At 44.6% G+C, this 27076-nt stretch overlaps 2 protein-coding genes across 10 annotated transcripts; one reads left to right on the top strand and one right to left on the bottom strand.

Moving 5' to 3' along the window:
• The first annotated feature begins 52 nt into the window (after positions 1-52).
• Positions 53-23563, top strand: LOC107218703 (growth arrest-specific protein 2). Of its 7 annotated transcripts, XM_046743884.1 has the most exons (11): positions 53-389; positions 9788-10131; positions 13909-14001; positions 16547-16671; positions 17597-17738; positions 17893-18139; positions 18893-19087; positions 19250-19508; positions 19948-20073; positions 20171-20257; positions 22463-23563. In XM_046743884.1, exons 2-11 carry the CDS (start codon positions 9912-9914, stop codon positions 22541-22543), a joined length of 1575 nt encoding a protein of 524 aa, XP_046599840.1. In that variant the 5' UTR covers positions 53-389; positions 9788-9911; the 3' UTR covers positions 22544-23563. The 7 variants fall into 7 exon arrangements, with proteins under 7 accessions (XP_046599840.1, XP_046599837.1, XP_046599841.1 ...); XM_046743881.1 differs by lacking the exon at positions 22463-23563 and having other exon boundaries at positions 20171-22393; XM_046743882.1 differs by lacking the exons at positions 53-389; positions 22463-23563 and adding an exon at positions 9007-9344 and having other exon boundaries at positions 20171-22393.
• Positions 23067-26721, bottom strand: LOC107218704 (septin-2). Of its 3 annotated transcripts, none has more exons than XM_015656671.2 (8): positions 26567-26721; positions 26143-26260; positions 25501-25837; positions 25299-25410; positions 25016-25208; positions 24761-24888; positions 24495-24668; positions 23067-24419 (listed from the first exon to the last, which is right to left on the bottom strand). In XM_015656671.2, exons 1-8 carry the CDS (start codon positions 26594-26596, stop codon positions 24204-24206), a joined length of 1308 nt encoding a protein of 435 aa, XP_015512157.1. In that variant the 5' UTR covers positions 26597-26721; the 3' UTR covers positions 23067-24203. The 3 variants fall into 3 exon arrangements, with proteins under 3 accessions (XP_015512157.1, XP_015512158.1, XP_046599847.1); XM_015656672.2 differs by having other exon boundaries at positions 23067-24377; positions 26567-26720; XM_046743891.1 differs by lacking the exon at positions 26567-26721 and adding an exon at positions 26324-26516.
• Positions 26722-27076: the final 355 nt, after the last annotated feature.

Genomic DNA, 27076 nt, shown 5'->3' with positions numbered 1-27076 from the left:
GAGAGAGAGAGAGAGAGAGAGAAAGAGAAAGGCCGGAGTCGGGGGCAGAGCGCAAAGCAAGCCGCGATACCGCGTGCAGCACGTGGTGTCTGAACAGTCAGAGACCGGCTGAGGAGATCCGTGGAGTCGCAGGGTCTCTCAGTCTGAACTCGGTCGCCCTCCGGCTCTGGCTCGTCTCTCGTCCTATCGCCGGTTCATCCTAGTCTTCTTCGTCGCGTCGTCGCGACGGTCTCTTGATCGGCGGGTGCACCGAGTGAAATAAAAGAGTTACGTGCCCCAAGAGTTGCGAATCGCGTGTGGATCCACTTCGCGGCAAGGTTATACCGTCAGAGTCTTCGGTTTTCACACACGCCAGGAGAAACGGAGACTAACATCGACTTTGATGACCGGTAGGTGGAAAATTTTACTCGATTCGAGGAGGTCTGGTTTATTTTATTTTTTTTTTTTTCATTTTATATCTTACTTATATTTTATTACTCTCCGCTTACCGAGAGTCAGACGGAACGTAAAAGCTTCGAAGTGTTATCTGTTAATATATGCTACAAAAGTCTGGTCAGTTGTTTTTTTGAACAATTGTCTTGAATATCACGGACCTACGGTATTGGAACTAATTGCTGATTCGACCTTCCGTCCGGCGAACAAATTGGGATTAATCAGTAATTCTGATTGTTCCGATCGATCCTGATTATATTGGTGATAAATCTGCGGGTGGGTGAACACCAGTTTTTGTATATAAGGTAGACCAGTATTATATTGACGTTGAAATCGCCTTGTAATTGGCTGCGGTTTCGATTTCACTTGAGCGCGTTGCAATGGTATTGCCGTACCGTCACTCGCTGCGACGTCGTCGTCGATTCGACGTTTCAACCTTTCGATGAAAACGTTCAAAACGTGGAATTCCGCGAACAGTGAGGCGATAATTGTGACGCATCTGTACGGAGGAAAGAATTCGCCGTACCTGTGTTATAAATATTCGCGCCGAAGATTGCGCCTGCAATCGCGTTGTATTTGCAGCATTCGAATCATCCCTGATAACGATCTTTCGAATCGATAACGAGTTTAACATCGAAATCTAGTATTCACGTGCCGAATCGATAACGCTCACAATCGGTTCAAACAACGGTTTCACTTCTCAAGAGTCAAATTTTTCACATCAGAGGCTGGGCCGCTGCCGATAATCATGATCGATCGCAATCTCTTACCCGCAGCCTCATTTTCATCAGGTGCGCTAATTTTCTTATCTCACTTCACCGTTGCCGTTAATTTCGTAACAAATTTTTTCGCTTTCTCACCACGCCTCGCAGCCGAGCTTCAGGATCGATTCAATTACGTACACCCATGTTTCTAAACAAAAGATCCCCCAGGGACAGATGTTTCGCGCCCCCTTCAACCCTCGCTTACACTCTCGTTCTCGCAACGCTCTCTCCGTCACACTGACTCTGGTACCATACGCGGTTACCATATGTTTGGAAATTAATAGCACGCCGCGGCAAAGTGGTCGTCGTTCGTACTCGCTTCTTTTCCATTCGATCGTTGGCCTGCGTGAGAGAATTTGTAAAAATTGTCATCATCACAGACTCGAGCTTAAAAACCGTGGGGTTTTACATCAGCTTTTAATTCCTCGTCTCTAGGCAGGCTAATCCGTCAGGCTGTAACAACGACGAAGCTTAAGCGAGCTTTCTTGGTGTTCGGCCCGTGACATAAAGTCATTAAAGAATTTCTAAGGCGTCGGACGACGGCCTCGTGCATGCTCCTCTCCTCTCCCCCTTTTCTTTCTCTCTCCCTCTGGGATTCGTACAGCAGCATGCGTAAAGCAGCACACGTCGTAAAGGTAGAGTTCCTATAATCGTTCATCGGGACGCTGGTAAAGCCGATACGGGTATGACTCTGGATGTCTTCCGACCTGGTTTTTCAAATCATTTTGTCGATTCTTCTCGCAGAGAATTACGCGCATGCTTCAGGCAATGACCTGTCGTCAGGTTCCACTGTACAAGTACACAATTGATTTACAAGATAAGCTATGCAGAACGTACCGAAGCGCATTCGAACCGTGGTACGTGTTGTAGGATTGTCCGCGTCACTCGTCGACAGGCACATCTATCAAGATGAGCTTTCGACAACTGATAATATAATTGGGTATTCAACGTTAAACATCGAACGGTGATTCGGTTGTCAGTCACCTGAGGTGACTCAGCTACTCACCACCTCGATATAAGATCGATAATGTAATACGAACTTGGATGCTTGTTTACGGTCTTCTCCGTCTATTGTAATGAATAATAATGGGAGGCAATTAAGTTTTTGCACCAAAGAGAAAGGACGAAACCGTACATCGACTATCTGAATCAACTGACCATTTTTATTTTTCTCTTCCAATTCGGAAAAACTCCGGAATTCTCTCTTTTGGCTTTTCGCTCCTTACTCTTCCGGTTCTCCGTCGCGACAGATTAGTAGTAAGCATTATCAGGTATGGCTCGCTCCGGCGATGCGATGGCTTCGTTGACCGGATAGCCGTGTCTTGCGTCTACCTCGAGGAGTCGGGTTCGCAACAGTCCCCCGCACCGGTCTGGCCGACTCTCAGTCACGCTCCAAAAATGTCTTGTTAATACTCTACAATTATTATACGTACAGCTAACGGTGGAGCCCGCACGCTGTTCGTCTTTAATTTCTTTCCATTTCCACTCGCGGCGTCAAAACGCACCTTCTCTCTTCGTTCAATCCTGACATTCACCCTTCAATACCAACGAGCACTTCCTTACCTCAGTCTTCGCACAACTCGATCGTGAAATTTCGTTTCCTCGCGCGAGGTAGAAAAAGAGAGAGAGAGAGAGAGAGAGAGAGAGAGAGAGAGAGAGAGAGAGAGAGAGAGAGAGAGAGAGAGAGAGAGAGAGAGAGAGAGAGAGAGAGAGAGAGAGAGAGAGAGAGAGACTGACGTGACGGTACAGCAAGTGAGAAACGCGCGACGAATCGTTTATGAGGGATCGTAACATGTGTTCCGGTCAACACTAGGTAACCATATCGCACACGCCAGGATTATACCCACATTTGAAATGGTAATTGAGATGGTAGAAGGCTCTTCGCTGCCGTCTTACGCTCTGTTTCTGCGGCTTAATCGGCTCACCTGTTACTCGCCTGTTAGAAGACCTACATTCCCTTTATTTTGATTGCACCTCATTCTCTCGGAACACCATTCCGTCCTTAATCTCTTTGAGAACCGGTTACGGGGATGTTGAAAAATTAGTCTCCACCAGTCCGAACCTCAGCAGCATCGACGATCGGTCGATTTCTTCGGTGTCCAGTGAGAGTCGAGCCTCTTCGACTTTTCCCACTCCTCGAAGATAACGCTCCGGTACCGTTCTCCCCGACATCCTTCAGGACAAAAGACGCCTGGTATGTATCTGATCTCGAGCAGCGAAGCACGTGGCCTCTCTGGACACGTGTTTGGTATCTTTGGGTTACACGAAGTGCAGCCCTGGAGGATATCTGGTTTCGTGTTCCTGTCCTAGGTTACTCCGCGACCCACCGCCGATCGTCATGTGCCGTCTCTTCTCGAGTGGCAACGTCTTGGCTCTGAATAAAGTGTAGGTGGCACACGAGGCCGTAAAATAAAAGAAGCGTGTTTTAGGAGGGCGGGGCGGAGGGGGAGGAGGGGGACCACCTGACTAAATAGCCCAAGTATCCATGCACCGTAGGAACTCCGGTTCCAAACACCGAGCTCAAAGGCGTTGTTGTATTTATAAACCAGGGCCTGGGCTCCTCGAGATGCAGACGGTCCCTCCATCACTCGCTCTCTAATTCTCTCAAGATCAGACACGTCGACCTGGTCCCCTTTGTTGAAAAACCCATTCTTACACCGGCCGTGGACGAATAGGAGATCAGAATTGGGGATGGAGGGGTGAAAAAATGTAAATAATGTGAAAAGCTTGTCTGACACGCTGTCGGTCCCTGATGTATACGCCTTGCTTTGGGATTAACTAGCCTCTCAACGCGGCGTAAACAAATGGATTAGCGACACTAATTCATCTTACCACTTCTCGGTCTCCGGTTGGCGGCCATGCACGCGTGTACTTATCGTCGTGGTATTATGGCATATGAGGAGCCGACAGGTTTGCGGCTGCTTTTGTTCTGCCGCGTGTGGGTGAGTTGTAACGTGGGGGGAGGATGCGTAGCTAATGAACGCCGGGATGTTTTCCACTCTCGATCTCACCCCAGATTTTTTGAAATCAGAGCGTCAAGAGTGTCACTCGAGTTGGTTGATTCGCGTGGAAATTAACGTCAGGGTATATGACGTGAGCTGAGATGAGGAAAAAATATGAAGACAAAGTAAATTGAGAACACATCGTGATGAAAGGTCAATTTATCTAGCTGGAGGAGAGAGAAGCGAGGGGTCAATTTAGAGAACGACTTACTTACGCAGGTATGACGCATTGCGCAATCGCTCTGTGGAATAAATTTACTTGGATGAAAAAATCCGAGAAAATTGTAATCTATGAAAGTAATTGTTTGCGTTGTGTAACGTGTGTTTACCGACTGTCGACGCGGAGCAAACTCACGCCACTTGGTCTTGTTCTTATTATTAGCCACCGGCTAATGTACATTTTATTGTTTCGCTCTGACTCGTTGTTCCAATTGCCATTTGCCAATTGGATAAACTCGACTCGGATCGCGGTCTTCCGAGGGTTAACGAACATCTTTCTTCCCTGCAAACGCAAACGACGTTTGAATGTCAAAGAAAATTCTTACGCGGTGAATTTATCGACTATCGCAACAAGACGGTTGTTTCATTTTCACTAAAAACGATGCCCAATTTTTGAATGTTCGAAAAATTCAGGTTATCGATTTGTACCGTCAATATTCTTCGGTAGGCGATTTTAGTGATCATTCTCAAGCATGTCGCTAAAAGCGATCGTAAGATGGCCAAAAAGTGACAGGTTTAGCAAAAATCCTGACGTGTCGCTAGTTATTTATTTACATTCTCCGTTTGTCTTTGTAATGGAAATTATAAGGTATACCATGCGTCGGGTTTTTACGTATTTACGTAGACACATCCGAACGAATGTGACGTTTTTTTTCATCCGCTTTGAAATCGCCGATATGGTAGACAGTCGTTAGTTAATTACTTCCTGGCAAATCGATACAAGCATACACACCATTATAGGCATTATCCGTATCCAAACGGGTGTAACATGACGGTACAGAGACGTTGCGCAACGATCATCGACGCGCGGCTCTCTAAAACGGCGAAATCTCTTCACAGGTTCGCTTTTACACCTACAAAGTGACTGCTCGAAAACTGAAAACCGTTGCTAAATCACGCATCCTGTTTCACACTTTCCGTCTGCCTAATCGCCTATATCGCATGCTTTTATGATCGTAAAAGGCGACTCGGCCTCGCGATTGAGCTCATTTTACTTTCCGCGCTGAAACCGCGGTGGCAAAGTTTTCACACACGTCGAACGTGTTCGCGAATTATTTCGCGAACTTGCTGCCGGAGTGCCAATTAATCCCGTTACCGGTCCTGCGCGTCTTGAATTGAACGCCGAGACGCGAACGGAGGTGAGCCTGGTTAAACTAATCACCGAATTGCTCTACGAAATTTTGTATCTTCCGCGTAAGAGAAAATTAGTCTTAGTTTAAATGGCGCGTGATTTACGTCGAAATTGGTTAAACGGTTCTCCGCTTACAGTCTGAACACAATGTTCGTTTATATTTGTAAAATCCGTAAAGAAGAAACTGAAAAATTTCGTACCGCATACGGGATATTTACGATTCGGAGAAGGTACCGTGCGGTTTCACGACGTCACGCGTCGCGACGCCCAGCCTCGTAGATTCTTTGAGTTCGCAGCGTCGCCGCCCACCCGCGACGTTCTCGTTCGTACTTGCATATAACATACCAACGTGGATGGACGGTATTAAAGGTATACGCGGTGCGTGCCCGTGGAGAAGAGGAAAATACTCGTTTTCATTGAGATTTAGCCCACGCGGCTCTGCGGGCTGAAAGGAAGCCGACGCGAGGCGTCGTTACGATGCATCGACGCCCACGCAGAATCGCTGAGGAGCCGAGAGCAGCGTCGGTTTTCCTCAAAAACAGTCCGATCGATGCGTCGATCATTTCGCCAACGCGTCGGCGATTCGTTTTACAGTCGAGCCGTGCGATAAGCGAAACACTAATATCGCCATCCTTACGATTACCGCGAGTACGTATCAATTACTCCGCGTGTCGACCCCGATCGTAACGCGTGCGTGTTTTTTTCTCTCACTTCCTCCGTTGCAATTTAAATTCAATTAATTCGCGTTGTTGATCTATCGCCGACGTAAATGGCACGCGTTATCGCGATCGATTCCCCCGTCCATTTGCATTTTCATCTTGCAAACTCGAAGAACTGCACGTTCCGTACGATGTTATACAATTATTACATCGCCGCCGTTTCTTCCACGGATTGCCAGCTGCTCCACACCGCCGATCAATCTCATTTATTGCGGAATTTACAGCTAGCCAATGGTCGTGTACGAACGACCGGCAACTTATAAAACTCGTTGCGAATTCCCCTCGCGGCTCAAGCTGCTCGGCTCGATTCCAGGATCCATATAAATGCTAACGCGTATTTACCTAACCGCGAACTGCAGTTGCCATTAAATTCACGGTCTGTGATCCGTGCAGTGACTTCTTCAGCTAATATTGTATCTTCTTTTCTGCAACAGTACAACGTGCTGGAATATTATACGTGCACGTTGCGTTGTTATCCCTACGTTTGCCGGCGTGGGATATTGTCAATTTTTATAATCGAGGTAATTAAGGCGGACACTCGTCGTTTAATTTCGGTCTCCGTCGGAGCTGGAATTAAGTCGCATCGCGGTGGGTGATGCCGATGGCGTGATACCGCCAACGTATCGGAATACATTACGAGTAGCGATCCCGCGAATTGCGTTTCATTGTTATTCCCACCGCATACGCATCCCGCGATTCCAATTCGGATCTTACACTTTATGTTAATTTCCATCGGCGGCGGTAGCTTAATTCGCGTGGGCGAGCTGCGGAATATCGTCTTATGATAATCGACACAATTATACACAGCTTACGTTCGAATAGAAATGACATAACGTGTGTGCGCATTTCGCTCGGTCAACACGCGATAATCTGAAGAAAACATTTTTATACCGGTTTCCGAATTCAGTACGATAATATGGGAGAAAACGTCACCACGTGGGCGACCGAGATCGTCAATGGCTGATATGACGACAGACTTCGTCGGAAGAACGCGAATTCTTTGATTTCTCGTCCGTCGTTATTCCGCATTCGTCCGCTTACCTATTTCTCTAATCGCTCAAGTTGAATGATCCCTGATCCTTAAGTGGGTCTCCGCCTTGCTCACATGCCGCAGGCCGTTAATTTACTCACGCATGGTCAATCGGCGGCGGCTGAATTCATTAATAAATAAATCATCTCAATGTAAACAACAACATTTCACGCCGCACGCGTTCCGCTCCGATTCTTCACGCCAATATAATTCCCTCAATCACGGAATCGCTCACCCGCAAAATTTCAATACAACACAGGTGTCTTCCCAACGATTACAGCGATCCTTTCATACGGTCATCGCGAAATAATTCCGTCCCTATAACAAATCCGTGCTCGCTCATCTATTACCTCCTCTGTAATTATAATTCCACGAGATTGAGAGAGAGAGAGAGAGAGAGAAAGAGAGAGGTTCGTGAGAAATAATAATTTTCAATCAGAGACACTCGAATATTGTCTGAAAAAAAAGTCCAACGTTTTGTCCAACAGAGCAATTGCATGATCCTATTACACAAAGAAGAAACAAAAATCGCGAAGGCGACAAACACACGTCAAATTTCGGCAACGTAGCGTAAAAATATTGCAACGATGAAACGCAGAAGACGAGAAATCGCGGAAAACACCGATCGGATCGGATTTGTCGATCGTAAGATTGACGTCTAAGGCCGTTGGCTGCGGGCTCTTCTCGCACGACGAAGAGTCGAGATGAGAAAAGGACACCGTAATAGCTCCTGATTTGGAAGTAAGTTTGCTCTCCAGATATGGCTCGCCGAATATCGTCTCAAGGATAACAACCAGAGGCGGTAGATGCCCGGTGGCCGCGTGCGTTTCCTGAACAGACGAAGTCGCCGAGTCTTTACACGAACACTCGTAGCCTTAGATTCTTTAGCCAGCCCGACTCCAAGAGCCCCGGGTCATTCGTTGCAGGGTTAATTAATCAAACCGTGACGAGGGAGCTCAATTTTCCACTTCTTCCAAGCACGGTCCGTTTCGAGGCTCGCCGCAAACGTTCGGCCCTTTCCTCCATGCAGCCATTGCCAGCTCTTCCTGGTCCTCGTCTCCTTGTTCGCGGTCCTCCCGTTGAAACGAGTTACATCACGAGACGGCATTTTTTACTCCATTAGCACTCGCGAGGACACCGAGTCGGAATGAATGAAGCATAGCTGCTCGATTCGTTCTGGGATCTCGGAAAATCGGAGTCCATATCGATTCGATTCAGTCGGACGCGACGGCTGAATTCTTGACCGCGATATTGCAATTCCGTAGCCTGTCCTACGCGAACGTCGGTAAATCAAACCCCGAGACAGAGTCGTTGTCGGACGAGCCAAGCTATCCCAAGGTCCGCATAGGTAATCTTTTCGGTAGCCGTAATCATTCATCGGCACCTTAAAAGAAAACATGGTGCCCATATTATCCGGAGATCATTCTCCCGCTCTCGCCTCGGCTGACCACGTGGGCTGTTCTAGTATGGCTACGCAATCCCATCGCTATACGTGTTTATTCCCTTGTTTACGCGTCGAGTATTGCGTTACCTTAATACCTACAGGCGTCGTCATACCTTCCATTTGTAGGTGCTACTGTAGCAGTGCTTCGCGGTTTTTACGTACGTAGGAACGGGGCGAACCGAGAAGAGGAGGATCGGTGTCGAAGGTCAAGCGTGGGTCTCGCTTCTTCCATGATCGATTCTGGACCCCGACGTCATCGGTCGCAGTGATCGCACGGCGAGTGCGTGCCGCCGGAGATTGATTTATGCCGCGGATCTGCATCTGTCTCTTGCGAATATTCTGCAACCGCGACCGCGATTTACCCGGTTTAACGCAAATCTTGATTAACGGCGGGACAACAAGGAGAGGGTAAAGCACCGCGGACAACTTCACACGCCTTTTTAACGTCGCCGGAATACTTACCAGCTTCAGTTGTCGCGCTCAGTCAACGGCTTGGTGCTAGTACCAACACTCGCGGCTGATTGACGCTGGTTTTCTCCCGCATTTACAGACACGCGACTGTCTCCCGATCCTTGGATGCTGGTTAATCGTAGAATGTTCTGGTTCGTCAAAGTCTGCAATTGACTTTTGCCTGAAAGATCCTTGAAGGACAATTATCCAGAAATAAGTTGAAATCGATTATTTCCTAGGCCTGTAACATTCGGGACTCGGTTCCTCGTAGAAAAATCTAAACGAGGCGAAATTCAAACCGTGCAGCAATCACTTCGAAGACCGCTCTCTAATTCCGAAGTTTGCGGGACCTCCGGAGGTGTCGAGGTTCGTTCACACCGACTTACGGTCAAATTCACCCACACGCGTGAGTAGAATCCAATGAGATATTTACCGCTGATCGCTCCTCGCAGGCTTTCGAGTAAGGTGATAAATAAATATGCGATAAACGCGAGCGACTACCGTAGAAACGCGATTCGTGACGAGCCTCAGGAATCGATCGGGCACGCCGTAAACGTCGATTTGAATTTCTCATAATTTTCATCTCTCGTTGCAGATTCGCATCCGAAGACGTCCAACTTGGAGCAAGGCGACTCGACGAGGTCGAAATCCGTCACGACGGCGCGCGTCGCTTGACCTAAGCACCTGCAGAGGTCAGGGACGAGATCGGGGGTAGAAAAATGTCGTGTGCAAATCGTTTCCCCTCGTCCCAGCACACGAGGTACCGGAGCAGCTGGGGTCCGACCTCGACCACCGTCTTCAACCGGGCCGATGTGCCGAGACCGTCGGCCGAAGAGGAGGAATTTGCCGACATTTACCACGAGCGCCTTCACTACGTTCAGGGTCGACAGCTGATCCCGCTGCAGGAGGATCTCGCCGATTGGATAAACAAGACGATCAGTGAGTAGTCGATTTTTTATTACAGAAATCGGAAATATTGGGGTAGAGGAGACGTCGAAGGAAAGAAATAAGGGCTCGAAACGTCGGGAAGTCGGTATCGGCCGTGAACTTTCTTCCAGAGGAGCTTTTGGCAGCTGTTCGTATGGTACTTGAGGTACTTGGCGTAGCGGCTATCGGGAGTTTCGGTAAAGTCGACGCCCGGTTCCGTCGATGCTTTTCGAAATCCAAGTTTCCCAAGCTACAAGTCAAATTCTCGATTAAACCGCACGAGGTGTTTATCAGAAATTTCATACCTTCACCTACTGGCGGATAATGAGAGGCTTGAAACTGAGAAAAAAAGGCTAGACAGGTGAACTTTTTGCAAGTTTTGAAGTGCTAAACGTCTCCTTCTAAGAGACGGCGAGAGAGATACAAAGGCTGAATCGCTGCGAGCGTTTCACTGATGGCTCGATCAGAGTGCGTTGTTCAACGTGACAAGAGAGTCTGACATATTATTGTTTGATATACGACACACGTCATTAGGCGACCGAAAATAGATCTTGTAGACCAACTTAGTGCGGAATAACATCCTCGACGTTGTCCTCAAGCTTCCAGTAGCCTTTGGAAAACGTTTTTGAGGTCACGGAGTCGCAATATTTTGAATCAGTCAAACCTTAAGCACGCTATTGCCGAATTGTTTGATCGGTTGGGTGACGATGAACGAATTGTACGTCTCTTCAGCGCGACGAGCTCAATTCTACGATTTGCGAATTGTTTGGATTCAGCCTGTCACGTGTCGTGTTTCTCGGTCCGCATTGATTAACGTGGGCTTGTCAAGCCAGCACGTCACAAGAGTTGGTAAATCGTGCGTAATGCGTTGATTGCGAGGATCGAGGAGGAGCGAGTACGTGCTTAAAACGCATTGTACGTTAGACCGTTTCCGAACTCGATGATGTCACATGCGGTGGTGAAGGAGAGACGGAGAAGAGTCAAGCTAAATTAGCGCAGAAGGAAACGGACGATAACTACGACAATTTCACGCCTCGTTAATCGCCCTGCACAGTATCGTTAACAATAACGTAGACGTATAAAGTCAATGGTTTCACTCGTCATCGATACTCCTTGTCGCAACTGAGGCTGTAACCGATATTACGTTGTGTGTAAACCGGGTGAAAATGAACGAATCAATCGAAGAACATCGATGTACTTGGGACGAGGTGAAAACCGTGTCGTTCCTCAACCATCGACTCATCGTTAGCGAACAATGGAAATTTTCCTCTCGAAGCTTTCGCTCTATCGAGCGATCCGCACGATCCTCGACGCGAAGCTTTCATCCTCCAGCTTTCCACCCTCCATGGACGTGAGCATCGATAGCTGTGCATGCAAAGCCCCGCGGCGTTGACGAGGTCAGCGTCTAGTTCCGGAGGGTGAAACGACCTCGTTCATCAAATTATAGGATTTGTAACCAGACACGGGATCCTCGACCCCTGACCGATTTCCGCGTCCGTCTCCGGGCGATCTATCCACGATCTAGGTGGCAACGTATTCCGTTACCTCATACGATAGCCAGGGTACCTGTACTTGGCGGGGTTCGATAAAAAAAAAAGACGAGAACTTCCTGGTGGTCCAATTTTGATAAAACCAGCAAAATTGTTTTGCCCTGCAGTTTTCCTCTTCGTTTGCAGAAGCACCACCAGAAACTTTGCAAACGACTTTCAGCATCGCGTCACGTATCGGTTTCTCAGATCCAATTCCAATTCGTCGTGCTCTCTTGGCGTACAGTGAAGGGCGTGCGACAATGCGCGGCACGAATACGTACAATAGCATGTATACTACAAGTATGATGCATAAGTAGTGGGATAGGTGTTTGGTTTATTTTCACTACTTTTTATTGTAAATCGCATCACGTGTTATTATGTAGCTCCTAGGTTCTAGGTTCTAGGTTCTAGCGTGCATTATACCGTGTTGTATTATGTCACAACCGGTGTCCGCGCATAATGCCCCCGTCCTGCCGGAGTCTTTTACGCAACCGTATAAGACTCAACGTGGAAATATGCACGCGTGACCGTAGACAATGTGAGGGGTGGCTCCATGCACATGGGCTTGGATGTGTTCGAATGCGGCCTTTTATACAGCGAGAAACTTTTATTACAACGCACCGGAGTTTCTCTCTTACGTTTCATCGGTATGCGTATATACATATAAATGATAAAGAAAATCCTGTGGGAAAGACTCCTTAGGCGATACTTTCGAACTCGTATTACAGCCATTCGAATTCACGACATCTTACATCAGCTGCTTTATACTCTGATTTGCAACCCCGATATCATTTGACCCTCGCAAAGATGGGAACGTTTTACATTCGACATCTCTAAGTAGGAAAGAAATCGATGAAAGTGATAGAAGTCTACTGGCAGCTGAACTTTCGTAGTTCAATTAATTACATTGCACGCTTGATTCTATTCCATTTACTTTTCTGTATGTAAAATACGAAGAGGAATGTAAACGTATAAATCTCTGTACTTTAAAAAATCATTCCTATCGCGATGACGATTTTCCACTTATTACTTACATTTTCCATTACCGCACAGCGTGTTTTTTCTCCGACTTCTCAACCCAGAAGAAGTTTCGTTTCTACGTTCGATCGACGAACGTTCCGACTCTTCGGAACTGCGAATATCGATGATCGTCGGATGGCGCTTGTATTGCGGATCGGATCGCGTAATCCCGATCCTCACCTTGATACGTTACACACGATATTTATCAGATCGAGGCCGACCGGCGCTGCTGGACCCGCGAAAAGGCGCGTGTTTGTATCTGGTCTGGTTTTCTCGGGGTCAGAAGCTGGTTGCCGGTTGCATACGCGTTGCGTGTACGCCATGTACGTCCATACATAGATGCGCACACACACCTCTAGTCTGGGTAAATATATAGCCGAAGCATATACGTTATACATACATACGACATGCAAGTACACACGTGGCCGCCATTCGTCCTCACTCCAGTTTCCAAATATGGACCCAATGTATACGCGCCGTGGCATACAAATGTACGTTATAAGTACACGCACACGTATACCTGCATGTAAAACATCGCGCTCATACTCGTGGAACTTCGCGGTGTCCGTAATTGTTCCGTCAATCTTTTGCCGAGGTTCGAATATCTCCGAGAATCCTCCGGTTCTGCATCGCTGGAAAGTGTCTGATAATTGGAATCACTCGTCAGGCTTGCGTTCAGAAAATGGAAAAGATTAGCTTACCGCTTGAGAGGTTTCTTGGTTTCTACTTACAGGGGTGGGGGGGGAATTTTTTGTTTCCAGAGTCGTAGGTATTTCTCTCGAATTTCTCATTCGAGCAGAATCGGAAGATCGAGTGATAAGAGCCGGCTGAATACGCTTCGTCGCATCTCGCATCGTTCGTCTCGGTGAATGCCGGACGTCGCGACGTTGAGTCCTAAACGGCTAATTATTAAATTATATTGTACCAACCGAGAGATATCCGGTCTCCACATATCGCGACGGAAGTAGGAATTATGTAGGCCAGGTCGTCCACCCCTACACGCGGTCGGCGATGACCCTTTGTGTTTGACTTCGAGAATCCCTGCCGTGTGTAAACATTCTCTCGATGACGAATTTGACAGATTATTCCTTGTTCGACGTAAATCACGACGAGATCCAGGTACCTCAACGACTCTCTCTCTCCCTCCTTCCCCCTTGCCCCGCAAAATGTATGACTCGGCTGCGTGTGAGGCGCGTGCAGCAGGCCGGTTATAAAATGAAAAGCCATATCGATCCTGCAGGGGCTGCACCGTGGTTGACTCACCGGAAGTGGCGCTCCTCCCCCGGCAGGAGTTCCGAGTCCTGCAGCGACTTGCCGCTTGTATCAAGTTTTGGTAAGTCCACCACGATTCTGGCGTACGATCGCCGTTTGGCCAGAATTTCAGAAATTCAACTGCAGATTCGTCCGCTCTGTGAAACATGCGGTTAATGGATAATAGACCGTGACGCTCCGCCGTCCGTGAAGCGATTCGCCGATCAAAGTTGGGCTTTATTGTTGGACAACTCTTGTAAAAAGTCGCCGAGGAAGTGTCCCGGGAGATTTCACTGGTTCCCGTATTTTCGAAAGTGTATCTTCGGGCGACTTGTACTTTTTTTCAGGTCACGGAGTTCATTGTAGAAGCGAGAATGGAAGGGGATTGTTTATTTACTCTGTCACGGCTACGTGCTGTTTTGATTAACGTTATTATTTTTGCACTTTCGAAATACATTGACCTAATTTATACATCATTTTTTCAATAAAACCAAAAGTTGCTTGAAATTCGACATTTTGCTTATTCGTGAGACTCGATTTATTTCGGTTATCATTTTTGCCCGAATGTAAAGGATCGCTGTGTCGATTATAATCTCTAAGATACCATTATCAGTCCAAGACGTAAGTTTACAAAGAATTATTCTCAAGCAAACAATTTTGAATACAATGCAAACGGGTCAAGTATTTTATAGACTCGATAACAATCTTGGAAAGTTTTTAACAAGTCTTTGCCAACCAATAATATCCAATCCGTAGACGCGTTTCGCTACTTTTCCCAGGTATGGAAACTCCATACGCAGCATACACCAAGTACGACCATACCTTTTTTCCCCATGCTCATCTGTGACCGAAATCTCACCTTCAGCGGACCTCGTTGTTCATCAGATCCCAAAACCTCGATCCAAGCGACGGTAGAAAATCGTTTTCGAACCAACAACGCGAGCTATAGCAACAACCTCCGATCCTTGACAAATGTCACCGAGATCCCACACAATGTAGGTACAGCAGTAGTGACGCAATCCTGACGTATCTACACACGTGCATGCATATCGTGACGTGTAATGCGCAGATGACTTTTCTAGAGTTCGTTGTTCCGGGTGACCGAGATCCGGAGCCCCGTCACTCCGTCGTTAATTCCGTCGCGACGATCCGCACAAAAGCGTGTCGTGCTCTCTTGCGTACCTAAATCACGGCTTTACACGGCGAACTTGTCCGCGTGACGTCCTGGATCCTGCACGCGGCATGGTTGCACCGCAGACGCAATAGATTACACGTATAACAGCAATGGGCGGGTCGGGGCTTCCCGACTGTTAAAGGAACTAGTCACGATCGGCGACTCGGTCACGACTCTCGGCCGGCGGCTCCTTTCCTCCCAGGTAAAAAAAAAAAATTAACTATACCGAGTTCGGAAGTCGAGGCACATATTACGCGTGGATGCGGAACACGCGGGACTTGCATCCACGATATCGGTTGGAACCGGAGGGAGCGACGGCGAAATCGTTCTTCGAAGCGTGTATGTATAAATAATTAGGTAACAAAGTTGGGGAACGTTTCGTAATTTATATTTATTCCAGTCAATGGTCTGGACCCGAGGCGTAATTACGTCCGGGTAACAACGTGCAACAGCGTGCGAGCTTAATCGTCCGTAACTTCGATTTGACAGAATTACGGCGCACACATCTATGCACTGCGTTGTACACGCGTGACGTGAAAATGACGCAACGAGGCACGCACCAAAACCGACTTGGTCAAAATTATTCGACGCGTCTTCAGAGCTGTGGAGTCTGACCGCCTTACACGTTTCGCGCTACTCGTGTTCGTTGGCCCTGAAAATGTCCTTGAATTTCGCTTGCCCTTCGAAACTCCTGGAAATTGTCCTCGAATTTTTCTTGCGTCTTGGGAATGTTCCATTTTTAACGTTCTCGGACAACCTGAAAATTTTCTTGAATTTGTAACGGCTTTTTTACCGATTACCGCGTGCCGTGGAATCGCGGATCCTGGTGACGCGCGGCAAAGCGACCGAGAATCCTTGTGTACGCAATGAATTACGTACTGGAATTAATTCGAGAATTAATTTTCACACACGTATGTGTGGGTGTGGCATAAACGGACCGCATCGCTGCACGCACGCGAGAGAAAACGCTTATGGATATACGCGGCGTTGGCGTTTGTTTTACCATCGGTCCGACGAATTGTTATTATAATTAATTTGCATTGAGTGAGTGGCGTCGATATATCGTCATGCTCTTTAATTAATAGGTGCAATTCGCAGGTTTCTGCTGATGCCTTGTACGTAACTTTGTCTTTTTATCTGCCTTTGATTATCTTTCGAAAGATTTTGTTTTCAACCACTGACGAAAGTTTTTTATTCAGTTCCGAGATTTCGAATTCGATATTTTATTTTCAGGAATCAGGCTACAATTTCATCCACTGTCAAAGTGCAAGCGATTCTATTCGAGTGATTTTTCATTTTCTCTGATCGTGCGATTGATGCTTATTTTCTGAACATTCGGATACTCTGGCAACTAAAATCAAACCTGTTTTTGAACTCGAAAAAGCGCGAAACCTAACGATAAGTTGCCGACGTGCACGGATAAAAATAAAATGCAATTTTCTTTAATTTTTAGATGTCGACCACATAACGGGTGAGAATTTTTTCGACGCACTTGACAACGGCGTGATGGTGTGTCGCTTGGCAAGAGTGATTCAGGAAAAAGCGCGATCCGCAGTTGATTCCGGTCGAGTCAAGGGGGTGAGTCGAATACTTTTACTTATACCTTCTGTACCCGACGATTACGCGTAAAACGCGTATCCCTTCCTACCTATCGAACCAATTAGCAGCTCGAAGCATTGTAGGAACGCTGAAAAGCTCGGCTGAACTTCGCCAAATAAGTTGAAAGCTTGGTGGAATTCAGAGGCCTTCCACTTTTCACGATAATCGATCCGACTCTTTCCATTACAGACTTTTACAGCTTCGGTACAGCAATTAGCGGCGAGAATTCGGGGCGGGGTTGAAGTTCTGAATTTGGAAAGTTCCGAATACGCCATATTTAAAATTTATTGGTTGCGAAACTTCAAATACAGAAATCAAACTTCGACGAAACATCAAAGTTTTGAATGATATACGAAACCCGACAAAGTGGGAAAGTCGGAAACCTTAAGAATTTGAAACATCGAAATTCCGAATGATCGAAGATTTTCAGTTCTGTCAATTTTTGGCTTGATGAAATTTCACCACATTGATCTTTTTTTGTTTTGGATTTTCGATATTTTTACGTTCCAAATCCTGGTCATTCTGATTTTCGGCTTTTCTGATTTTTTACACCCAATCGTTGAGTAAATTCCGCTGCGTCGAAACTTTATTTTTCGGAATTTTGCATTTCGGGACTTTGAGTCGTCAGGTTTCCGACGCCTCGAAACTTGGTTGTTTTGTACAACTTTGTACTCTTTACTTTAAATTTCGCGACCAAATAATTCGGTATCAGGCGCTGTCGGAACTTTTTAAAATTGGAACTTGGAAATTGGATCCATCGAGTCGTTTAGCTCCGACACGATAGCCTGAAATTTTATTTCCACGTCAAATGAAGTTTGCTTCATAAAGATACCATTATTAATGAGAATCTTTACAGGATATCCACAAATTGTTTAAAATTACATTCGTTTCGTTTCCCCGACAGCCAGTTCCAGTGATAAGAGGCCGTTGCTGGGAGAACGCGGCCAGGCGGAGTTTCTTTTCGCGAGACAATATGGAGAATTTCATCCAATTCTGCCGGCGTCTAGGGGTGCACGAGAACCTCCTCTTCGAGAGCGACGACCTCGGTATATAACGCGGAATAATTCCGTCCACGTCACGCTTCACCCTCCTCACACCCTCAGCCGCTGCAGTCGCTCCGCACCCCTGTAAAAAGAAAGAAAAAAACGAGCAAACAAAAATCGATAAACAAAACAAACCGTCCGTGTATTGCAATTCCAGTTCTCCACGGACAGCCGCGCAACGTCGTTCTCTGCCTCCTGGAGGTCGCGAGGTTGGCCTCCAGGTACGCCCTGGAACCGCCCGGGATCGTTCAGCTCGAGCGGGAAATCGCCGCCGAACAAGAAAGGGACCTCCACTGCCTTTCCGACAGCGGAATATCCCACAGCAGTCTCGTCTCTTGGCAGTACCAGTCGCCATCCCCCGCCCCCTCGCCCAGACCCCCGGTCGAAACCATCAAGCACAGCAGGCAAGCTTGCGAAATACATAAGAAATTATGCGAAACCATCTCCAGGTCTACAAAAGTCGACGCGTCGATGAATCGAATCCAAAACAATGATCGAACGAATCGGTAAAAATTAATCGATTGTTTTGGATTTTTTTTTGAAACCGCGCATATAAAACCACAAATTTCGTAATTTTCAGTGTGTAGTACTGATTGCGGAAGAGTTGTTTTTTTTTTTTGATAATTTATTGTTTCATTGAAAATATTTTTCGTATAAAATTTGCGTACAGAAAAGTCAACAGATCCAATTTTCCCGATCGCATACCTTCGGTTGCACTGAAAACTCTCTGCCGGGGTTGAAGAAGCGATAAAAGGGGGCACGAAGCTCGTTGCCACGGCGGTTGCTAAGGGCTGGATGCCACCCCGTGTGGCGTGTGCAAATGAGAAATAAATCATGAGTAGAAGCTGGTTATGATAGTCTGGTCATTTAGATGGGTAAGTAGGTGTACGGTGTACAAGGATCGAAGGTTAGGGGTGCATTTTACTCTATGGGCGGGGCGAAAATCTCTGCAGGGTTTACAAGAAGTGAATAAATAATTTATCGCGCGTGTCGAGAAGTCTTTATTCTCTTGACAAATTGTAAAATATCTCGTCCATTTCGGTGTTTCAAACCCCCGCGACGAAAGGGGAGGCGTGGCAGGCAGCGAAAAAATTTCCCCACGCTCGCATAGTTGAGAGATTAGCAAACCACACCGCAGTTTGTTTTTGCCTGTACAGGGCTGCGCATTACACCCTTCCCGCATCCATCCGCCTCAATCGCCCATCCGTAATGGAGGGTTGGCGCGTTTCATTAACGATATTAAAGGGGCAGCTATACCGCAGTCACGCCGCGGGGTGGTTTTCATCCCTTAACGCAGCCCGTGCTTTTCGTCGTTGGAAAACCTGCCGCAGGAGAATTATCGCCGAGGCAAGGTAGCAAGAAATCCAGGCAATGCGAGAAGGAGAAGAAAGCGAAATCAACAAAAAAAAAAAAAAAAGAATAAATAATAAATAAATAAAAAATAATAATAATTATAAAAAATTTCGTTCACGAGTCACCAAAGACGTTCTTCTTCCAATTTCACGGTACTGCAGCTCGACGTCCGAGGTGGCGGCAACTGCTGCGAGATGGCTCGACCCAAATCCCGTCCCACCCGCGTCGGACATGCGGAGGTCCGTCAGCGATAACGGACCCACCGGAAGTGACGGCGTTCCGAGCGACACCACCGAGGACGACTGGTCTCGGGGAAGCGCCGAAGACCCTGACGAGGTTCCGTCGCCTTCGATTTCACCATCCCCAACACCCGCCGAACCGCCCGAACATTCCGGTCCGATCACGGAGCTGGATCGCAAGGTAATTCCAGTGTAATTATAGTTTTTTCTTTTAAATGTAACAGCGCCGGTCAGCAATTATCCGATTTTTGTGGGTGACGCGAAAGCTTGCAACTGATTGTGTCGGGAATAACACTGAAAGAAATTTTTAGTTGCGGTTATCGCTCGGTCCTTAACTATTTTCATTTTTTACCACATTTTTTACCTTTTTTTGATTTAGGGTGTTTTGTTACTTACTGCAACTAACTAATCGGTATTTATAATAGAATTAACTGGTAGATTATAGGTACATCGAAATTAGAAACCACCTTCCTTGCGACATAATTTCGTTGAACAGTGCAGTAGGGAAAGTTGCGTGTGGATTTTTTTGTCTCATATTTTAGTATACTTTAGTTTAGGGTGAAATAATTTTGGTGTTTTATTTTATCGAATTTCACTACGATACGACGTATATCGTTCAGGTGCGGCGGGCAGCCGAAGCCGTCCAAAGACTCTGCCAGTGTCCGTCCAACAAATGTTCCAAGCTGAAGGTGCGCAAGGTCGGAGAGGGACGTTATCACATCGCCGGTCGGAACGTCTTCATCAGGGTGAGACGATATTAAAATGCGAAAATCGCGAAAATCGCGAAAAAGAAAGAAAGAAAGAAAAAAACGCGACTAATTATTTTTGAACGACGACCCGCAGCTCCTGAAGGGGAGGCACATGATGGTGCGAGTCGGGGGCGGCTGGGACACCCTCGAGCATTTTCTTACGAGGCACGACCCTTGCCAGGTGAGGGTACTTAGCCGCGAAAGCACGCCGCCGCCTCACAGCAACGGTATCACCTCCGCTCCATACCTGCACATAAGGGCAAAGTACCGCAGCCCTCCACCAGAATCACTAGCCGGTCGTTAGCCTAAGCCCGCAAGCTGCACCAGTGCCTAGATTTATAGATTAACTGTAACTATAATACATACATATTATAGTATATTTTAACACCTCACATCTCTATTCTCATACGCAAGTTAACGCATTTCACTATAATCCCCCGAACGTATATTTCATATATTTTCCGCTAAGGCGAACCGTCCGAACTGATCGATCGATTTCGACTTTCCAAAAATTGGAGCAGAAAAATTGATCGTTTCGTTTTCGGCGCCTCGACCGTTTATCCCATACGTATAATCTACCTGTAATGTCTACGTAGAATTAAGCGCATTCACGTCGCACGGCCATTCTTTGTATAACACGGAGGAAGAGGGGCGGATCCTCCTCATTCGTGCAAGCTTTAGTGTTTAAGGTACGAGTCGCTTAATCGGTTGGGGATAATTGAGATGCGGTGAATTTATCACACATTTTTTGGGCATGGTGTTTTGTACAGGGGTGGTTGGAAATTTTGATGAAAACAAAAAAAAAAAAACAAAAAAAGACGGAATTAAAGAAACATGACCAGCGATCGTTCACGCCTAAGGAGAATTTGATACGTTGGAAAATCCAGATCCGGAAAATCGTCTCTCAAAATCTCGACCCGTTCACAGGATGTGAAGAGGAACAACAAAACAATTATTTTTTTTTTTTTGTTTTTTACGGTGTTTAATTATCGGAAGTCTCCTGACTCTGTCTCGTTAAGCTCCGTTTATAAATGCGAGAACTTCCGCGAGGTCAGAGTCAGGAAAGGTGTAAATGCTGACGGATAAATCACCGTGTCTGTATAACCGTTTCTCAATCAACGAGAGAAGAAACGGTGTTTTACAGAAGGAATACTGTCTCACTTACGCGATTCTTTGATTTACACAATTTTTCTTTTCGGTTGATTATTTTTAATTCGGGGTAACGATAACGAAAATTTGAAGAATTTAAGAAAGAGAGAGAGAGAGAGATTCTTACGCGAAGTTATAATACCGTATAAAACGGATTTGGTCATCGTTCTTCATCTCGCGTTTATTTTCATGCTATAATATTAATGTAACTTAAATTAATGCACTTTTATGTACATTATCTGCAGCTCATGTGTCACTTGCACTGCGCAGCAATTACCGCAATGATATTGATATTCGTTTGAAACTTATATAATATGTATCATATACATATAATATTATATGCTTAAATTTACTAACATTTACCGCAGGGTAAGGGCGAATTGATTATGCCTACGGCACTTATGCACGAAATCACACAAATATATATTTGTCGGAGTCGCGTCGGGGGGGAAAGATTTCCAGCAAATCGAGTTGGAATATAAAATGCCAGAAATTGTGACTGGATTACAAGAAAACTTTATAAATTCGGTTTGCAAAGACAGTTGTGAAAGTACAAAATCAAAATTTTTTACGGTCACATATTGCGATTCGATTTAGAAAACTTCGACATTTATATCATTATATATCTTCCACGCATATTAAGAGGTATTTATTTATGTACTCAAATATACGTATATTTACTGACATATATACTTCATACGCACGAGGCAATTAGATTATCGCGTTTACGTTTCAAATTGGTACGTAAAATTTTTTCACTTTCTTCATGCAATCTGCATTTAGGAGGATTGAAAGATTTTTCGACATAGTATGTAGGACGTTTTCGTCAGAAAAATTTAAGTGGAATCTGTTTTATGCAGACTAATGTTGCACCGAATCAGAATCGTACTTAATCTTTTACTCTTTTGTTTCTGCAGAAAGTGAAAAAATTTTTAATATTTTTCACACATTTAAAATAGTCCAGTTTTCACACAATATGAATGAAAATTGCGTAATTAGCGAGTTGCAATAGACTAGAGAATGCTCAGAAGGAAACCTCGTCTGTAATACGTTTTGTATTTTTATACGAAAGACAATTAGAAGGAAGAAAAAAAAAAAAAGAAGAAATTAGTTGAAATAGAATGACGAGTTCTTCGCTAAATGCACGGTATAATGAAATATATGCACAGAAACGCTATTCAATTTTCGCACGCTGTAACGGAGAGGCGCAGATATGGTTACTCTGTTAAATTTGCAGAAATACAAGAGCAATGCACTGTGCAGCAAAGGGATATCAAAGCAAAGAAATCCTGCGAGACAAGTTATGTCGGCGCGTTGAAGCTCGAGTCGAAGGATTGCAGTGCGGTAATGATCTGTAGTTAATTAACTGCATCGCAAAACCTGATGCGATATAGAGATTAACAGTAATAACTGTATATTTATTAGCTAGCAGCTGCTCCGGATCTTCACGTGTATTATTAATTATTGATTATTGATTATCTCCTAACGATAATGAAAAACTACGTTTGCAATTTACGAAAAATCAATAAACTCGTAGAGAACACTGATTTTCCCCATTGCAAGCGTACGTGCAATTTACCTAGAACTATAATAGATCTTATTGCCATAATATGAATTCTAAGATTATTATTATTATTATCATTATTATTATCATCATCATATATACGCATTAATTTATGAAGTTTACACAATTGTACGCATAACGCTTTGTACAATGTTTACTCGTTCCTAAGTTCTTCCGCGCTTAGAAATATGAAAAATTAATAAAAATTCGTTCGTTTGTAGATGTGTATAATTCACGGTTATCGATGGCGTAGTTGGGATTCTTTTTCTTGCTGTACCGAGAAATCTGATTATAAATTATAATGTTATACCTATGCAAGCGTTTAAATTAGTCACTTAAATGGATAAAGAAAACACACGATTGCCAGTATTCCGTAGAATGGTTGAAACCGTTGATTCCTTTTTTGTTGGTAAAAGTAGAGTTGCGCGCTAAAACACGTTGCGAATAATCGAAATAGAATGTTAGTTTTTGTTTTTGCGATTTTTAAATTGCACCTCATTAAATTCGTTAATCGCCGCAAGATGCTTATTTATACAATTACAATTGTGCATAGCTCGATAAAATGTTATAATAAGTTAATTAACTAACCGTTTTACGTTATACTTATGTTGTATAATACTTGTTTGTATATTATTAAAAAAAAAAAAAAAAATGACGCTACACAAATGTATGTTCATATAACTGTTAATTTTTTTCTTCTGTTGAGTAATAAAATATATTCAATTAAGTGATTGATTTGATAATAATAAAACTGACTAGTTGTGATGATTTAAACCGGAGTTCGAGCAATTTTTTTCCACACATTTACACGTTCCGCAGAAACAAGGAAGAGTTCGAGGAAAATTTTTCTTTTCTCAAGTATCTAGAATATATTTTGATTGTAATTTGAAAAAGTAATACATGTATAATAGGTATATATAAAGAGAGCATTTAGAAAGATTCTACAATTTGTCCGAAGTTTCGAAAGTGATTTGGCTTCGAAGCGATTCCGTTCATTTTTTAAAAATCGACGAATTTAATCTCAATTTTTGGTTAAACTCTGATTGAAGTTTATCAGTAGTGAAATCAATAATTGATCATCAATTTACGCGATTACGAAAAAACGAAAGGAGAAAAATTCATCATTGCAAGTAAACAGAAGCTCTCGGCCGCAAAAATACAATATAATATGTGATATACCATAACGTAATGAAGTATTTATTATTAAAAAGGTAAAATGAATTTATATATGGATAGATCTATTCATTGTAAACTTTGGGTAATACAGGAGGATCGTGTCTTAAACACTTGTCTCGCAAAAGATCAACAAGTATACAGAATCATAAAAATAGAAAATACTAGAAATAAATACATATATTGGCATCAAAGTTACTTCTTTACCTTTTGTTTTTCTCTCAATTGATTCCATTCTATTTTACTTCTTCTTGCTCTTACCAAGAGTCAAAGTATGGTGTTGAGCCTGCTGGGCGATTTGTGACTTTCTTCTGTTAAATTCGAGGATATCATCTTCGAGTTTCTTTCGACTTTCTTCCAGCTTTTTCTTCTCCTCTGTGTGGTCTTTCTTAAGCTTGTCAAACTTGCCGTGCAGCTGCAAGCAATGATTGAGTAACGGCGAAACATTGTGAAAATACTAAAAAAAAAAAAAAAAAAAAAAAAAAAACAAGAATCAATGAATGATATCTATTCATTTGGTAAGCTAGTATACCTCTTTTTCCGCGTCTTTCAGTTCAGATTCCTTTTCCTTAACGCGCACGACAAACATCTGACGCATCTCGTCCTCCTTCTGTTGAAGCTCTTGGAGATGGACAGATCGCTTGGCCTCAAAGGTCTGCTGGAAACTGACCGGTTTGTTCTCGCTGTCCACGTCGCTAAATCCCATCTGACAGAAACACAAATTGGCAGGTTGCAAATGGCAGATACTAAAAGTATAATGGTATGTAATCAAACAAACGAGTCAGGGTATTCACTTACTTGTTCTAGTCTTTTTTTACGGTACAATTCGTAGTGGCGGCAATGAGTTTTCTCCCGCATGTCTTCCATGTTCGTCCTAATCAGCATTTCACGCAATTTCACGAAGTCGCAATGAGATTCGTTTTCGACTGGAGAAGAAAGGATTTAGTTAAAGCAGGGTGGTAGCGGATAAAGAAAATTACAGAAAGTACTAAGCTCAGAACTTGGGAGATTACTGAGCTTGTCACGTTGAGTATAAAATCTGAAAACTATTACCCTGCACTGTGCCCCATGGATACTGGCGAGATCTCATCATTTTATTTCCAACTCGTACAAAATCAGTACTGCCGACTACTGCGAATGGAACATGTGCGTTCATGGATGTATTGACATCCGATACGCTCTCATCGTCGGTTGGAAACTGGTAAATATGAACTCCATTGTTTTGCAGTTCGGATATAATTTTACTCTGAAAGAGGAGGGGGAATGCATGAAGATCCAGCGGCTAGCTATGGAATTATATTCGACGGTGAATCGTATGCAATAAATTGAATCCTACCTTAAATTTCTGTAATTCAGTCTTCGAAATTGTATCAGCCTTTGCGATAATTGGAATGATATTTACTTTGGTATCGAGCTTCTTCATGCACACGAGATCGATTGATTTCAAGCTGAAATAGAAGGTACACAAAAAAAAAAAATACATAACGTGATTTCAGTAAAATGATAAGTTCTACACTTACAACAAGAGAAAAACTCACCCATGACCTGTGGGGCAGATGAAGTAGAGGCAAACGTGGGTGCGGCTATCATGATAAGTGGATAGAGACCGCTTGATCTTTAATTCCTCCTGAAGGTAAGCTTCAAACTGGGCATCTATGTAGTCGACGACAGCCTTGAAACTGTCTTCTTTGTTTATCTGATCCCCATAGCCAACGGTATCAACGATTGTCAGCTTCAGACGAACGTTACTTTCCTGCAGCTCATAGGTATGAGCCTTCAGCTTCACCGACGGTAGGCTATGCGGACTCGGAGTTGATTCGAAACTCGTGTTGAAAAGAGAATCCATCAGCGTTGATTTTCCCAAACCCGTTTCCCCTGGTAGAATAGTAATAAAACCGAATGAAAGTAAGGAGACACAGGTAATTACAAAACGAACCACTGGAACTTCTTCTTTTACTGACTCATGTAACTGCAGTATTGAATCATCGAATGAATTATTGACATAGTATTGTCTTAATGTAAAGTTCATATTTTATTGTCAACAAGTAAACGACGAACAAGTTTGTCAATTAATCAACGATTCGAGATAGAATAAACGGCGGGAAGGGTGAAAATATTGATAAAGAAAAATAATGAACAGAGTTGGGCGCAGCCAGTGAAAAGTAAACAAAAATACGTACCAATGCACAGGATGTTGAACACAAATCCATTCTGGACGGACTTGTTGACCAGCTGATCGGGAAGGCTGTCGAATCCGACGTGACCGGATAGTTTAAGGTTACGAAGGTTCGCCTCGAGCTGAAACATGCAATGAATAATTTTTCGAGCGCCTTTTAGGACCAATGCAACGGTGAATCGTACCAAAACGGAGTTTCGGGTTAACCGTTGAGTGACAAGTCACAGATTTGTGTGCGCGAGTCCCGCTGGCGTCGAGCAAAGAACCAACGCCCTTTGCCTCAAGGGACGTTTAATTTCCACGCGGGGTGACATTTGGCAGATTTTACGACGCCATCGTGAACTCGCCGACCGAAACGACCTTTCGACGCGCCTTTACGCAGCCCGGAATACGAGGCTTCGCTGATTATGCAGAAAACTTTTGCTTACCTTAGCACGCTCCACTTCGACGGCGGCCATCTTTGCTTGTACGGTCTGAACTCAGTCGCGACAGTTGCGAACTTCGGTTGGAGCTTAGAATTTTTGCGGGCAGATGGCGCTTCGAAGATTCGAGACCATTCGAGACAATCAACGATCGCGAGAAGTCGGACGATGATGTTTGAACGTTGAATTCTGTGGTTCAATTTGCGTCGTTCTACGCCGCTACGCCGGAAAACTGCGTATGTATCAAATAATACTTGAAATGGGCTGTCAAATTCGACCGCGGGTTATTATAGAAGATATATTTCACGTCCAGAGGCCCCGGAACGGAGAGCAACAAGATTATCGGTGGATCTGGACGTCCTACATTTGCGTTGGTCAAATTCTCACGGTATGAAGTTACCTAACTACGGTTTTCCGTGACAATATTTCTCTGTTGGCAAACAAATCTTCCCAATATACTTTTCAACAATTTTTCATTGCTGTTCAAGTGTTTTCGAGATAGACACGCTTAACTGC

Source organism: Neodiprion lecontei, chromosome 6 (assembly GCF_021901455.1).
Source record: "Neodiprion lecontei isolate iyNeoLeco1 chromosome 6, iyNeoLeco1.1, whole genome shotgun sequence".
Classification (NCBI taxonomy): domain Eukaryota; kingdom Metazoa; phylum Arthropoda; class Insecta; order Hymenoptera; family Diprionidae; genus Neodiprion; species Neodiprion lecontei.
The sequence above is the reverse complement of the archived record's forward strand: the minus strand, read 5'-3'. Positions and strand labels throughout refer to the sequence as shown.